Consider the following 14,699-nt stretch of genomic DNA (forward strand, 5'->3'; position numbering starts at 1 on the left):
TATTTAATCTTTATATTATTTAGAGCAGTATAAGTTTTTTTTTCCCTGAAGATTTGTACAAACTCATTCTAACTTAAGCTAGTTCATGCATTTGTTGTCACATTTTCTGAAATGTTGGAACACTTTGTATTGCAAATGTGCAATTGCTGAGTTAATATACGTCAATGTTTCATTTGTTCTCAGCTCAAAAAGAATGGAATAAGATTTGTGTGATAACATATCTGTTGATTTTTCTACAGCTGCAAAATCAGAATTGTAGAGGCTGAATCAGTAATCCAGGTAGTACACTGCTGCATGTAGTTGGACAACTGATGTTTTTAGGTCATCCAACTCCAGAAACAGCTATTGTAAATCCTCTGTGAAGCTTTTATGGGACTTCAGCCTGTCTGTGGAGAGCCCTAATTTACATCATATACAGTCCAACACCAAGTGCTTATTTTGTTTAAATGCACATCATGTGTTTTGCAATGAGCATGCACCAGGCCAATACACAGTTTCAATGAGTGCAGTTGTGTGCTTATGGTTTGTGAAAATTATACACATGTGAGTCTTACCAAAGTGTACACTTACTGATAGTAATTCAATAGCAAGAATTTGAGGCCTCTTTTTGATTTGGAGAGCATTGGACCTCTTTTTCAAGATCTGTAACAGCCTGGTCAAGCTTTTTGTTTCTTTGTCATGATTCCCAAAGCCTGGTCTGGATGACTCCCAGTGCTATTGGATTCTGCCTTTAATTGTTTACTGCTAAACTGAGCAGATGTAAGGAAAAAAAATAAAAATGGAAAGAAGTTGTAATTTTGAGAATTGGCATATTAAGTTCTGGTTTGCTGATTTTAATTTTTTGGTTTGATTTTTTTACTGACAACCTTTTGGTTGATTGATGAAGTATATTTTTGCTGTGTTACACTAAATCATTCTTGCTCGAAAATACTTTCTCAGTTACAACTCTAAATGAGATTCATCTAGGTGTTCAGCCTTTCACCATAACTCTGTAATCCTCAAAGCCTGGGAAGGTGTCTGTTACAGCTTAGTCGGTGGTAGCACAATGGTTTTTGTAATTGAATCCCAGCTTTTCTTCCCTGCTTTGTTTCCACTTACCTCTACTTATTTTCTTTACCTTATCTACTTGATTCTTGTCACCTCTGTTAAGAATTTTCACTTTGTAGTCCTAGTCCCCTGACTTATGCTGGGTTGAATTTTGCAAGGTGTCCTTGGTTTATGGTTCTTATCCAAATGTCTGCTAATTTTTTGTCTAATGCTGCAGTTTTTGTGAGACATGGACTTGAAAAACTTGGCTCTAAAAGTTTAAGTTTATTAAATAAATCTACATTTATGCCTTCTGCAAATGGATTTCCAGATGCTTTGTTAGGAGAACTTAATTTCACAAGCACATATTACTTAAAAATTTCTAGGGTTGTGCTCTCTTAGAGGTAGTGTTATTTAGCAGTCCAGTCCTTCCCACTCTTACTCATTTTATTGACAATAACTTTTCTGACTGACCTGGAGTGCTTGAGATGTGTTGCAGGGTAATTACCTCAGGTTAAGGGTTGCTGTTCAAGCCCTTTGCTAGCTGTTCCGAAAGCTCTTCTTAAAGGTGTGTTGTAATCCACTCAAAACTCCTATAAAAACCTGGCTGTCTCCCTTTCAGCTGTCCCTTTGTGCTTCCTTGTGCTCAGTCACTGGGGTTCTGAATTGAGTAAACTTCCCTTCACCTCCTGTTTTTTTTTTTTGGGGCGGGGGGATTATTTTGTTGGTCATTTCCCTGAACCAGCTTCCACGTGACTGCATAAATGCTGGTGCTGGTATGAGATAGGTTGGGATCATGTGCAGAGGCTTAGGAAAATGGGATTGTGGCACCCTGGACTTGACAGGAGCTGTGAAGCTGGATTGGAAGCTTGCTCCAAGGTGCCCGAGGTTTGGTTTGTGCTATTGCATTAGGAAGTATTCCGTTACTCTGTGCATCACCCATGGACCATGAATGTTTTCTGGCTCTCACAGGCATGGATGGAGCTGTGCCAACACAAGTCAGGTTCCATGGCCTTTCAAAGTATAAAGCAAATTGCTTTGTAGCCTTGTCTAATTGTACTGCAAGCACATGGTGACTATTCTTGAATACTCCTGTATCTAAATTCTTCTTCACAGAGGATGTTTTTCTTGACCTGCTTTTCTGAATGTGTGCTAACAGATTCAAGATCACTTGTTTTTACCAGATGTGCTGTTCTCCAGTCTGTCTCAGAACTGAGCTGCACAAAGATGAGTTTGATCCCTCCCATTAGGTTTTTTCTGTTGGCAAGTGATTCACTGCTGGTAACTTGTCTCATGTAACAGAATATTGCTGGGATTTTTTTTCCTCAGTGTTCTTAGCATGCAGCATATTTGCTTTTTAGTGCTGTTCCCATTCTTGTTTGACTTTCTCAGGAAGCTGAACCTGTTTCTTTGAGTTAGGAGAAACCAAAGCTGCATTCTACTAATGTATGTGCCAGAGCTCAGCACAGCAGCCATGTGGACAGGTTCAAAGACAGGCATGCTGCTGTACAGCATTGCTAAAATTGCATGTAGATTGGCTTTGTGCTTTTAGTGTAATGCAGGATTCTAGTTAGTTAAACAGTTTCCTTTCAAAGCCTGTCCCTGGTGCTGCTGCAGGCCATGCAAGTCTTTAGGCATAACTTCAGTCACCTGGATAGGTTAAATTATGCATGTGCTTAAGTGACACATGATTAGAGCCTAAAAATACCAGTTGTGTAATTACAGAATTGTTAATTAGCTTTCTCTTCAATTATAAAAATCAGTTAATCTGCAAGAGTAGGTGCAGTTAATGATGTTTTAAATGTCAAAATCTTACCAGTTTCACCTGTGTTCTCTGGCTGCATTATTGTCTGTAGTTTGCAGAAACCTGTTAAACAGAAAGTTTAATAAAACTGCATCTGAAGGCATTAGAACAGTTATGTGGCTGAAGATGATCTTCTGGATGAAGAGTTTGAGAGAGATTCATGTTGAAGGAACTCCTGCTCACGGTAGTAACCTTGCATTAGGGAGAGAATAATAAATCCCTGGTACCTTAGCTGACAAATATCCCAGAGAACTGTCTAGGAATGGGGCATTGTCTGGTGTGGCAGTGGCTCTGGCTGCAGAGCTGCTTGGAAGAGGCTCAGTCCTGCTTTCACAGGCTCCACTGCTGACCCCGCTGCTGCTGCTGAGGGTGCTCCTGGCTTTGCTGTGGTCCTGGGGACAGCCCTGTGAGCACTCACCTGGCCCCAGCCAGGGCCACTAAGCACAGATGTGGAGGTTGGGATGGACTTTTACCTCTTAAACTGGCATCAGCTGGCTTTGCAGCCAGAGGCATTGAAAAACAGAAATAACCACTTAAATAACCTTTGCCCTTCTAATTTGTGCAACTTCAGAAATGCTCTTGGTGAGGATTTGTGCCTTTGCCTCATTAAGCAATTGTTCTTAGTCTTGGATTCTTTTATAAAAGTCTTATGGAGAAAAATGATTGTTTAATTTTCAGCTGTAGAAAACCCACGGTTTGTCTGCATGCCGTTTTCAGTATAAATTTTATTTTACTGCTCCATGTGCAACTCTGTGACTCTTCAACATTAATTTCTCTGTAATTGTTTCAAATGCTTTAGTGAAACAACGTAGCCTTTTATGCTGCTTATATAGGGAAAGAGGGCAGAAACCTCTCATCACCCTTGTCCTGGTTTGGGCTGCCAGCTTGTGTTACAGGTGAGGGCTGCTAACAAACGAGTCCTTGTGTGAATGAATGTATCCTCTGGTTGTGCTTGGTGCTTCCTGGCCCTCAAGAGAAATATTTGGTACTGGTATAATCACAGCACTCTGCTGGACAGCATGGTGCACTAAACTTTGGGCTGTGCTTTCTTCCTGATGTAGAAAATGTGCAAGACCAAAGCTTTTCTGCCTTCAGAGAAATCCTGCTCTCAGGCTGTAGAAGGATGTTTTCTGGTCATGGGCAAGCTGCAGAATACAGGTAGACTTTGCAGAGGGGGGCAGGATTATTCACTGGAGCTAATTAGGCAAAGTCCCCAGGCTTGCTCAGTGGAGACCAAGGGGGTTTCAGAACAGCTCTTTTCTCTCTGCAAAGAGGATGTAGAAAAATTAGCACAACTGAGATAAGGTTAATCATTTTGACTATCCTCTTGGGTGTCATTACTGAGTTTTTGGGAGTTTTCTGGCAAATATAAAGATCTTGCATGTAGGACAAGAAAAATCTTTGGTAATTAATGTATTAGGAGTTGAATGTTAATTATACCATGAATTAGAACAATTCTTGAGTGCCAGATGAGAATGGTATTCTTAAACACAGGGTATCTGCCCCTCCAAAATGTGACCTTAGGCAATATGGTCTTGCTTCACTGGCAGCTCTCTGAGAAATAAAGAAATACATTCTCAACTTCCTTTCCTTCCTGAATATCAGGATGTGTGTGCATTGAAAAAAATAAGTCGTTTTGTGTGATAGATCTGTAGTCTTTCCCTGGGTGCCTAGAGCCTGTGTGCTTTTGGGGATTATTTTGATGTACCTTGGCAATATGCTTAGATCAGCTCAGCTCTTCTGCTAACCCAGTATCTTTCTGCTTCCAAAGGGGATGTCCTACTTCCCTTCTTCCCACCCTGATCATGGCCATGTGATTCTTTCTTGTGCTTTAGCTTTCTGTCCAGTTTACATCAGAATCTGTTCATTCTGATACTAAAGTTGCCTACTTTTATTTTTTCCCTGAGGGTAATTTGCTGGTTTAGGGAGCTCAGTCAGTTTCCCAGAGGGCAAATGGACAACTGCAGGTGGAGGAGAAATAGCAGCACAATGGGTGGGAGGACAGAATAGGAACTTGTCTTCTCTGACTGCACCCTCGCTTTATCATTTGAAGAACTGCATCTCTGAAAGCCAATATTTCTCCTGTGTTTCTTGGCTTTGCCAGGACCTCCACCTCCCTGCTGGTGTCTTTTGTTTCTCCAGGATGATTGTCTTCACTCTTCTCCCAGCAGGCCAGGGAGGAGCCTGTCCCAGGTATTAGTGCAGTACAGCTCAGACAGGCCTTTGTGCCACATACCACTCAGCACTGGTTTTAGTATGCTGGAAGAAATTACCATAAATAGAAAACATTTTCCATGTGAAATCATGTTGTGGTCTGTCAATATTATTTAATTAGTTGTTTCCCCTGCTCTGAGAAAAAAAACCCAAAACCAACACAAAATCAAAAAAACCCAACAAACAAACAAAAAAAAAGAGGGTACTTTATTTCTAAAAATAATATATTTAGTTTCTGAGTAATTATTTAGACTTGTGGTATTTAACATAGAAGAGCCTCTGAAAGCATAGAAAGCTCAAACAACCCTCAAAAACAGGGTGGAAATTTTTAAAAGTGCCTAAATAAACATTGTATATTATTTCAGACAGTAATTAGCTGCTGCTTTCACATTTCCTTAACAAACCCAGTTAAGTTTCTTCTTTGCACTTATTCTAGTACAGAAAGCACAAAGTACTTGAATAGTTTTAGTGGAAAACTTTATCTTCTGGTAAGAGTTGAGGTACACGGATGTCTCCTGAATGCTGTCAGGGTTCTTGTACCCCGAGGTGGGGCTGTAGTCAGCCCTGAGCAGCTGCAGGCTGAGCTGGCTGTGAGGAGAGCTGCTGCTTTGTCTTGACAGACACTGCAAGTGTAACTGAATCCAGTAGCTCTTTTTTATGAGCTGTAGTTAAAAATGCTTAAGTCTTTGTAATTTGGCAGTAGGTGAACTATAGCAAATTCTTGTTTTGGCTTGCTTTTATGCCAGCTCATCCTACTTTCTCCAGTCTGTTCTAGTTGCTCAAGAAGTTTGATCACTCTAGAGCTGAACAAAACGTTTGCTTCCCCTGCTGTGCCTAACAAATACTGGCACATTGGTGTGCACATGTGTACAGGCAGGGAGAATCCAAACTTCCAGATCTGTTTCAGTGGGTCTTTGGTTGTGTGTTTGGAGATGGGCCTCTTTCCTTGTTTCAGTAGTTTTGATTATAAAAATAAAGTTGTTTTCCCAGATACTCTGTCTAAACACATGTTCTGTGAAATTTCATCATCCTTAGCAGTGATCTGGTGCTGTCTCCTATTTCATGTGCCCAATAGTGTGTTCTGTTGCTCTTCCTTCTCACTCATGCTATTCAGAGCAATATTATTGATCTGCCATAATTAATATGGGCAAAGGCTTTCTTGGGTTTTTTTTAAATATATATTCAAAGAGTTGTCTGAGGCCAGCTATGTCAAAAATTCCTTTGTGATAAAAAGTTTCCTTTGCTCTAGTGAGTTAATAATAGCCTGCTTAAGTCAGGAGGCACCAGAATCTTTGCTGTGATGATAGAGAAGTGTCTTTCTTTGTACGACATGAAAAATAAGTTAGATCTGTAAATTGAACAGGCTAAGAAAGTGGTAGAGCAGGACAAACAGCATCCACCCTTCCAGTTTGCTTTTGTAGTTGTAATGTGCTTCAGCACATACTGAATTAATCAGATGTTCATGCACTTCATGAACTAGAAAGGGAGGACTTCCCTTAAATCTGCAGCTCAAATATTGCTGCAGTCCATCCTTGCACGAGGTGAGGGGTTTGCAGCCTGTGAAGCTGTCTAGGAACAGTGGCTGCCAGGGCTGAGGTTTCTCATCAGGGAACAAAGCGGAAACAAATTGAGGGCAGGATTAATTATTTGGCTGGTCACATGCACCCTTTCCCACTGCTTTATTTCCAGAGGTGGCCACCACTGCCTCCTTTCTTGCATCTGTGACTTGTATTCCCTGTGTGAATGTGGAAGGGACTGGAGGTTTCTTGAGGAGGACAGCAACCACGTGCCAACTGTGTGAGTTGCTTTACTGCTGAAACCATGCCCCAGGCCTCATTCCTTCCAAAAATAAATCCAGAGTTTATAGGATTGTCTGTTCATACACCCTCTGTGGCACGTGCAAGGTAAGCCCAGCACTTGCCAGAAATGTGAGGTATGAGCTGAAGGAATCCTTTCATGTAGATCTGGTGAGCCAGGAAGCTCAGGGCTTTCAGCAGCCAGCACAGTGTGTCCCATCTGTCCCTGCAGAAAGGACCAGGGAGAGGCAGCAGCCCTCATAGCCACAGAGATGTTTTGACCGACTTAAAAAGACTTGGCATCATTCTGTGTGTGTGGTGAGTAGGAATGCTGACTCTACCTTCCTGCTGGTCCTATTTAAGAGAATGTGTAGGCTTGCAGTCTGCATCTGGTAGGATCAGAATGGCCAGAGACTGCAGCAAAATCTCTGGTGCTGCGGGAGTTGCAGAGGATGCAGGCTGTACAATTGTATCACTGTGGATAAGGAAGGGAAGGGAGGCTGGATGGTTGAAAATGCAAGAGATTTGAGGTTGGTTTATACGGGTCATTCAACATAATTAAAAGTGGATTTCAGGTGAGGAACCCTATGAGAAAAAAGCAAAGACTGTATGACAGGCTTGCAGACATTCCGAAGTACTTTGCCACGATTTTTTTGTTTGGCTTTTATTTTGTTTTAATCTCATTTGAACAAAGTGAATATTAAGAGTGAAAATGTTGGCTGAAAAGTTGTAGCTATATTTCTTCTAGTTACAACTACACACTCTTTCTCTATCCTTTTCTTTCATCCATGGAGCTAAGTTTTAAAGAATAAAGAATTATTTTCATCTCCTTTGAAAACACACTAGTTGGTTGCTTCTAGGTCATAACTTCACTATATGCTTTGAAATACTTTATGGAATGCATCAAAATGCACTTGGTCTGTGAACTCAGAGGAAGTAATTTATAGATTCTTTAGCAGGGGTAAAATTTTCTAGCGTGGTATTTCATTGGTTGGGAAGACTGTGAATGTGAACTATTTCAAAATCAATTGATTTCAGCTCACAAAAATGAAACTGGTTTATCTTCTGCAGTATTTTTTTTTTCCTACCAATATTCAAAATTCTGTCAATGAAAGTTGGAAAATAAAAATTAAAATGCATTTCTCTCCTTACTTCCCCTCAGCTTTTCTGAAGGCATGTTCAGGAACAGCTTGCCATCTGCTGTGCTGACACAGTCTCAGGGAGTCTCTGGTTTTGGCAAGTTTAATTACTGTATCTGGTATAGCTGGGCACTTAACTCGGAAGGTGTTTATTGTTATATCAGCTGAGAAAAGCCAGTTTGAAATTACACCAGTGGGTGATTGTCTTCTGAAATCAATTGATGGTTCATTCCATAGTGACCTGAGCTATCTCATACTGTAGAATCAGTTGTGAAATATTTTCTAGGTGCATATTAATATTTATGCCTTTTGGGGATGGTGTATGCATTTTCAAATGTAATACTTTCTGAAAAAGAGGAGTAGTTTTATGGCTGGTCTAATTGCAGAACAGCAGAGACCTTAACCTATTAATTAAATTTTTTTTTTCAAAATATGCTGCATTTACTCTGAATTTTCCACTGAAGGACCTGCATTGAAGTTAGAAGTTAACTTTCCCAATGATATGGATGAAGTAGATTGAGTTTGAATGTAATAAAAATATACCAAAAATATTAGGTCTGTGGATTCTATTCTGGTGCATCAGGGTTAAAAGTCACCACTTCATAATGCTAAATTCTGTTCATTAATTTAGGGTATTCTTAATTAAATGAATCTGCAGAAAAAAAAAAATCCCTAAACAACTGAATTATGTGCTTTGTAGTTGTACAGTGAAATAATTCTCTCAAAACCAGCCTGTTCTCCAAATAGCAGATTGGAATGATTTTCATCAAGTTTGAGAGAGCTGTAAAAATCCCTTTTGACAAATCCTGATTACCCTTTGCATCCAAAACTGCACGTGGATTCAGGGACTTCTGTGGTGGCTTCATTACATCAGAGAAGAGCTTGATAAAACAATAGCTGCTCTGTTACAGACCTGGATTGCTGTGAAATCTGTTCAGAGCAAATCTCCTGAACTGTTTAATAAAAACTAGGATTGTTGAAGGTTTGTTTTCAGCACTAAGGGAGCCATTGAGAGGAAGATTCTTATCTTTGCTCTCTGGCTCACTTGAGATCTGCTTCCCATGTGCAGAATTGACAGAGGGTTTTCTCTGACTGCCCATCTTTTCTTACTTGCTTCAACAGTTTTTATTTAATGCGAACCCAGTAATTTTTTTGCTGTCAGACAATCTATTTTCAGGACTTCAGCAATATTTTCACTAGAAAAGAACCAACTTCTTGTCGATGAAGCTGGTTGTTGTTTTAGACTAATAAGTAATCCTGATGCAGCAGGTAAAATATCCTCGAAAAAATTTTCATTTGTAGTGGATTAAACAACAATTAAGATTAAAGCACAGTCCTTGTCATTTAGAGTGACATTCTTCACAGGGATGCATTAAAGCACTGCATAAATATCTTCTGGCTTTGGGATAATGTCTGAGCCTCTGTCTTTTGAGTATTGCACATATGTGTACTTCCTATGGAAGTCAGTACAAAAAACGGAGGTTGACTGATATTATAGATACTGATTCAATCACAAGTTTTGTAGGTGCTCTGTGTGTGTTATCTGGACAGACAGCACTGTTATTCTGTGTCAAAGAGTCTTTTAAATATAGTTCATAATACTAGCTGGCTAAATGCTTTGTTTTCCCTCCCTCTTTTAAAAAAGAAAACAAAACCCCCCAAACTAGAATTATAGAAGTATGTAACTTGAAATTGAAGGGAAAACTAGTAAATTAAATGCCTGGGGTTTGACAGAGCCAAGAGTTTAAAACAAATGGTAGCAAATATATGGCATTAAACTACCTAACTTTTTTATCCCTTCCATCTGCTTACTTAGCTGAAGTTTTGAAAAGTTTCCTTGAATGATAAGTATTTCCTTGAGGAATTGAGGTGTGCTCTGCTGGTATTTTTAATACGAAATTTTAAGTGTTTTCTTTGGTAGATAGATGTAACTTTCTTTCAGCCAGCTCTCAACCCCATGCACAATGGCTTAGTTACTCAGCTCATCCTGGGGTGCACATTTACAGTATAATTCAGTTAATTTGTCCTAAAACCAAGTCCAGGTGTTTTACTTTGAGTGTGGTTCTTACTGCCTTAAAGATTTGAAGCACTTTCTAGAAATCTTTTCAGTCACCTATTGATGTAGAGGGGGCCCTGTAACATTATTAAAACATACTTAAAACTTTTCATTTAGTGCATTTTATTTATGTCTCCTCTTCCCACAAGAAGCTTTGTGAATTCTAAACTACTTGGTATGCATTAATCTAATTGGATATTGTATTTATCACAGTTGTTTGGCTTTATTCAATGTATGTAGCATAAAAGCAATAAGATAGAGGTTTGTCTGGGATTTCTGCCTTTCAGCTATAGCTGCAGGAGCCCAGTGCCTGGCTAGGGCTGGTTGTCTGGGCAGGGATCACAGGTCAGTCCCATGGTGTAGCACGTGTTTGGATAATGGAGCGGGTTTCTCAGATAAGAGATCCTCTGGTAAGTCACGAAGAGTGTGTGGGGTATGTATAGTTACATAAGAAGCAGTAACTTCAAGTTGGAACAATGTCATTGGACAATTCCTTGAATAGACAAGCTAAAGGACATTGTTAGTACACTATGTCTCTTAGAAATGTTTTGAATTTATCTTGTTGGCTCTAAGTGACCCAGACAGATAGGAGTGCTCTGCGGCAGCGCTAGCATGACTATTCCTGCTGCATGTAGTTTCCACTCTGTCTTCTTGTTTTCAGGCTTGCTGAAGCTTTCCTGTATTTTCTTCTGTCCAGATGGAAAATAAATGTTTTGGAAAATTTAAGGCAGTGGAGAAAGAATATAGAGTCTGTATTAATTTTTAAATAAAGGACAGATAAAATTGGCAGATCTTTTCCTTGAGAAAGTATTGCATGTATTGAATTGCCATATGGTGTAAGTAGAGATTTGAAAGATGAAATATGAGACTGTGTAGAAAGTGATATGATTTCTAAATTTGAAGCTCAGTCTATGCTGTCACTAACTGAAATCCCCATTATCAGCCCTCCACAAAGGTCACAGTTTAGCAAATTATTTATTAATTCAGGTCAGTTTTCTGATTCAGTGGGGAGCTTTGTTGAAAAATTGTCGGGAGAGATGTTGGGTTGGTGTGCACTGTTGCAGGCTCCAGGTCAATATAGTTGGGAAAAAGGCAAATTTTAGTTTTGTAACAAATGTTGTTACAATATTGTAAATTATTATCTTACAACAGTATACAGTATCACAAAAGAGTTGACAAAATAAACTGGGATCCCTTTGTGCATGAAGAAGTTCAGGATTGACAGCTACAAATATTATTTATACCTGCTGTATTTAAGTTATTTGGAAGTCATGAAAATAATTTTGAGATCTTGCCAAACAGGCAGGCTTACTTTCTATAGAGAAAATAATTCAGACTAAACTTGTTTAATAAACTTAGAGAATTTCACAATTGCTTGATAAGGCTTTGCCATATTGCTGTGCATCAGTTGCTAGAACTTAATTGTCTTCTTTTTTAAATATGTTGAATGAGAGGCTCTTAAAATACGTGGGCTAAGGGGGGAGAGTAGTAGGGGGTTGTTTTTTATTTCTGAGACTTGATCTCGTACTGTACTTTGGTGATGGTTTCTTTTTTTAAGTTTTCTTTTTTCACCTGCTATATACAAAACCTGAAATGATAATTTGTGATAAAAACTTTAATTCTGCAAAGAGACTTGCTGAAGTTATCCAGTGTGAATTTCAATAAAGATAACATATAAATCTTGAGTAGGTACATTTAAATGATCTCATTATTGGAGCTTTGGAGTGCTAATGTTATTGCTGAGTCAAACATAGTTAATATTAAAATGGCTATGGAAAAACTTCCACCTGTTACAAAAGGCCATTGGATTATCTTGGCATTTAGATGCTTCCAGAAGTCAGCAATAATTGGGCATGTTCTCTTGAGTTTGTAGTTCAGCAAGTACTTGTGTAAGTTTTGTTTCAAATAGCAATTAGAATTATTTTAGCATTGGTGAAACTGTTGGGAGAGGACATAGTTATTTAAAGTAGTGTGAAGTATTTATTTTAATCATGATCCCAGAGTGAATCATCTCTTCTAGATGACTGAATCAAATCTATGTGCTTTCTGCTTCTTCATGTTCTTCCAGAAGTACTGGAAGACACAGTCGACTTTGCTCAGAAATCAGTACAACCAGAATGAGGTATCTTGTGAAACCTACAGTTTAAAGTCTGTGCAAAAACCTTGTTGGCCTCTTTGGGATGAGGAGTTAGTAGTTACTGTAGCAGCTCTTCCAAAAAGGTAAAAATTAAGAATTTTTATCTCAATAGACAGTATCCGCCCAGCTGAGAGGTCTTAATGTAGTGAAACTTTCATAGACTCACCTGAAGAGAAAAATGAAGATAGTTCAGGAATAATATAAATTGTATTACAATTTTTCTTCTAAGTCTTAAATTTTATTTAGCTTGAGAGATTGAGAATACATAGGAAAGAATATGGGAAACAAAGTTTTTTTTCTTCCACAATTTTGAAAAGAAAGAAAGTAAACAGTTGAAAAGTAGATCTCTATATGTTGGTGCTGCTTGTGCCTTTTGCTAAAAGGCTCCTGACCCGTGTTACCCATAACCATGGTGTAAAGTGCATCTTCTAAAAATACACTGGGAAAACAGAGCACTTGGAGCAGCAGGAGCTGCCTGTTACTGGAAACAGAGTTTAGGGGGTGGAGCTGTGTATCCTGTTCAGATGATGAAAAAGCTTTAATGAGAGTAGGCAATTTTTCTTAAACAGTCTGATAATTTGCCTATTGATTTTTGACTTCTGACTGAACCTCCTATATTAACTTGATCTTTAGCTGATGAAGGAGTATTTCTTGGAGGTAACTGCTATGACTGATTTATACTCAACAGCTCTTCCTCATAGCTTCTTCCTTTTTCTGGTCTTCACAGGAACATTATGCAATAATTCTTCTTATTTACATGGAATACATCCTTCATTTTTAATGTGATTTTTTTACCCATTTATGGGAATTGTCTTTCACTCGGTTCTCTTCTCTTCTTGGTTTGTATTTTTTTTTTTTTCCTTTTTTTTTCTTTTCCCCTCTCAAAAGAAAACCAAACTCTGGAATTAGCAAATTCTTTATAAAATCTTCTGCAGTAAAGATTGTTTAGCATACAGGCATGCTTCTAGAGAGGGTCTAATTTTACTAAGAACTTCCAAGTATGTTTTAGTAACATTACAGAACTGCTTCTGCGTAAATAACTGGCTTGGGATGACTGATAAAATGTGGTGATATGTGCTGAAAATATTTGCACTGTTGAAAAATTGAGAGAAATCCTTGATAAGGGGTTAAAACTACATTCTTTAAGAGAAAAAAATGATGAATGGTTAGTTGTTTTGTTTTAGGGGCTTTTTTTTTTCTTCTTTTTTTTTCTGTTAATGGGATGTGTTTATTATGAAAAGTGCTGTTGCACATTGTGAGCCAGTGTTCCTTGTCCCCAGCTTTGATCACCACTTAATAATAAAACAATATTGCGTGGAGCAATTGACGCAATTGCTTGTGGTTTATATTCTTTGGATTTTAACATCTAGTGTGTTATGCCTGTGATCTCTTGCTTCAAGGTGTGGTTTTAGCCAGCTGGCTGAAACATCTAAGTATTAAATTACTGTTCTGTATCTTTTTATATTCTACAGGATCTGCAGAGTTAAGCTTAAACTACTGTAGTGTTAAAGTAATGCTCAGTTTTAAGAAATTAATTATAAAAATTCTCATGTAAACAGTGGGGACTCAGGCAGGAGAAAGTAGCTTCCAGAACTGGGATTTGTCTCACAAAGGCTAAAGCTTAATAGTGCTTAAAAAAACCTTAACAAGGAGCTAAAATTTTGACTACTTACTATACGTAAAATACACATTTAGTATGATATAGGTATAAATGTACATATAAACATATATCAAGTTTATTTTTGTAACAGTGCTAATCATCTGGTAAAGGTAGAGAAGAGAGAGAGCTGTTTTATGCCCAGCTCTTGTAAGGCAAAGGTGTCCTAGGAAATACTCAGCTCCTTTGTGGTGGATGGTGCACTTTCCTTGCTAAGGAACTGAGGAGATGCTGCTAAAAGATGAATTCTGAGGACAGCAGAGGAAGAGATCTCTTTCTTTCACATGCCTCTTAGGGGACAGTTACTTGGTTCTGCTTCAAAGGAGAATGAAAAGAAAACACACCAAAAAAATCCCCAATGAACAAAAGAAAAAAAAAAAAGGAAAAGGACCATAAATGGAATGGTGTATTGGAATCCTCCATAACACTGTATTTGCATATAATGTTTAATATCCTGCTTTTCCCTTGCCAGGCCTTCCTTCTCCTTTGCTACAGCATGCATTCCTATCTGTAGGGGAAGGAGCTAGGACAGTAGCAAATGGTGACCTTGGCTATTTAATTTATTCCAGGTGTGTAAAGGATTAGTTTAAATGTGAAATGCACAGTGTGAGTGCTCATTCTGTTGTCCTGCTTTTCCTTCCATGATTCTTTGCTGTGGATTGTGCATCTTTTCTCCTTCTTTCTATCTCCAGAAGTGCCTTTGCTCTGCAATTTTCCTTACTCCTGGGAAGAGTAAAGGCCTCCTTAATGTGGAGACAGACTCTGAAGCAGCAGTTTGTTGCTGTCTTGATAAATTCATCATCAAAGTTCACTAAAGCAACATATTGGAAGGTGATAATGATGAATAATGTAGGAAAGAGCTGCTGAGTC

At 38.6% G+C, this 14,699-nt stretch overlaps 1 protein-coding gene across 7 annotated transcripts in view; it reads left to right on the plus strand.

The window, feature by feature from the left end:
* Positions 1 to 10,275: 10,275 nt before the first annotated feature.
* LOC146766534 (transient receptor potential cation channel subfamily M member 7) overlaps positions 10,276 to 14,699 on the plus strand; it is a 37,760-nt gene continuing 33,336 nt past the window's right edge. For 3 of the 7 annotated variants that reach the window (XM_085588806.1, XM_085588808.1, XM_085588809.1), the window contains exon 1: positions 10,276 to 10,445. In XM_085588806.1, coding sequence (XP_085444932.1) covers positions 10,413 to 10,445 — 33 coding nt within the window. In that variant the 5' untranslated portion in view covers positions 10,276 to 10,412. Of the gene's footprint in view, positions 10,446 to 12,684; positions 12,830 to 14,699 lie in introns of those variants that run through there. The other 4 variants (XM_085588810.1, XM_085588812.1, XM_085588813.1 and 1 more) reach the window with 2 other exon arrangements.

This window comes from Lonchura striata, chromosome 10 (genome assembly GCF_050655825.1).
Source record: "Lonchura striata isolate lonStrDom1 chromosome 10, ASM5065582v1, whole genome shotgun sequence".
NCBI lineage: Eukaryota > Metazoa > Chordata > Aves > Passeriformes > Estrildidae > Lonchura > Lonchura striata.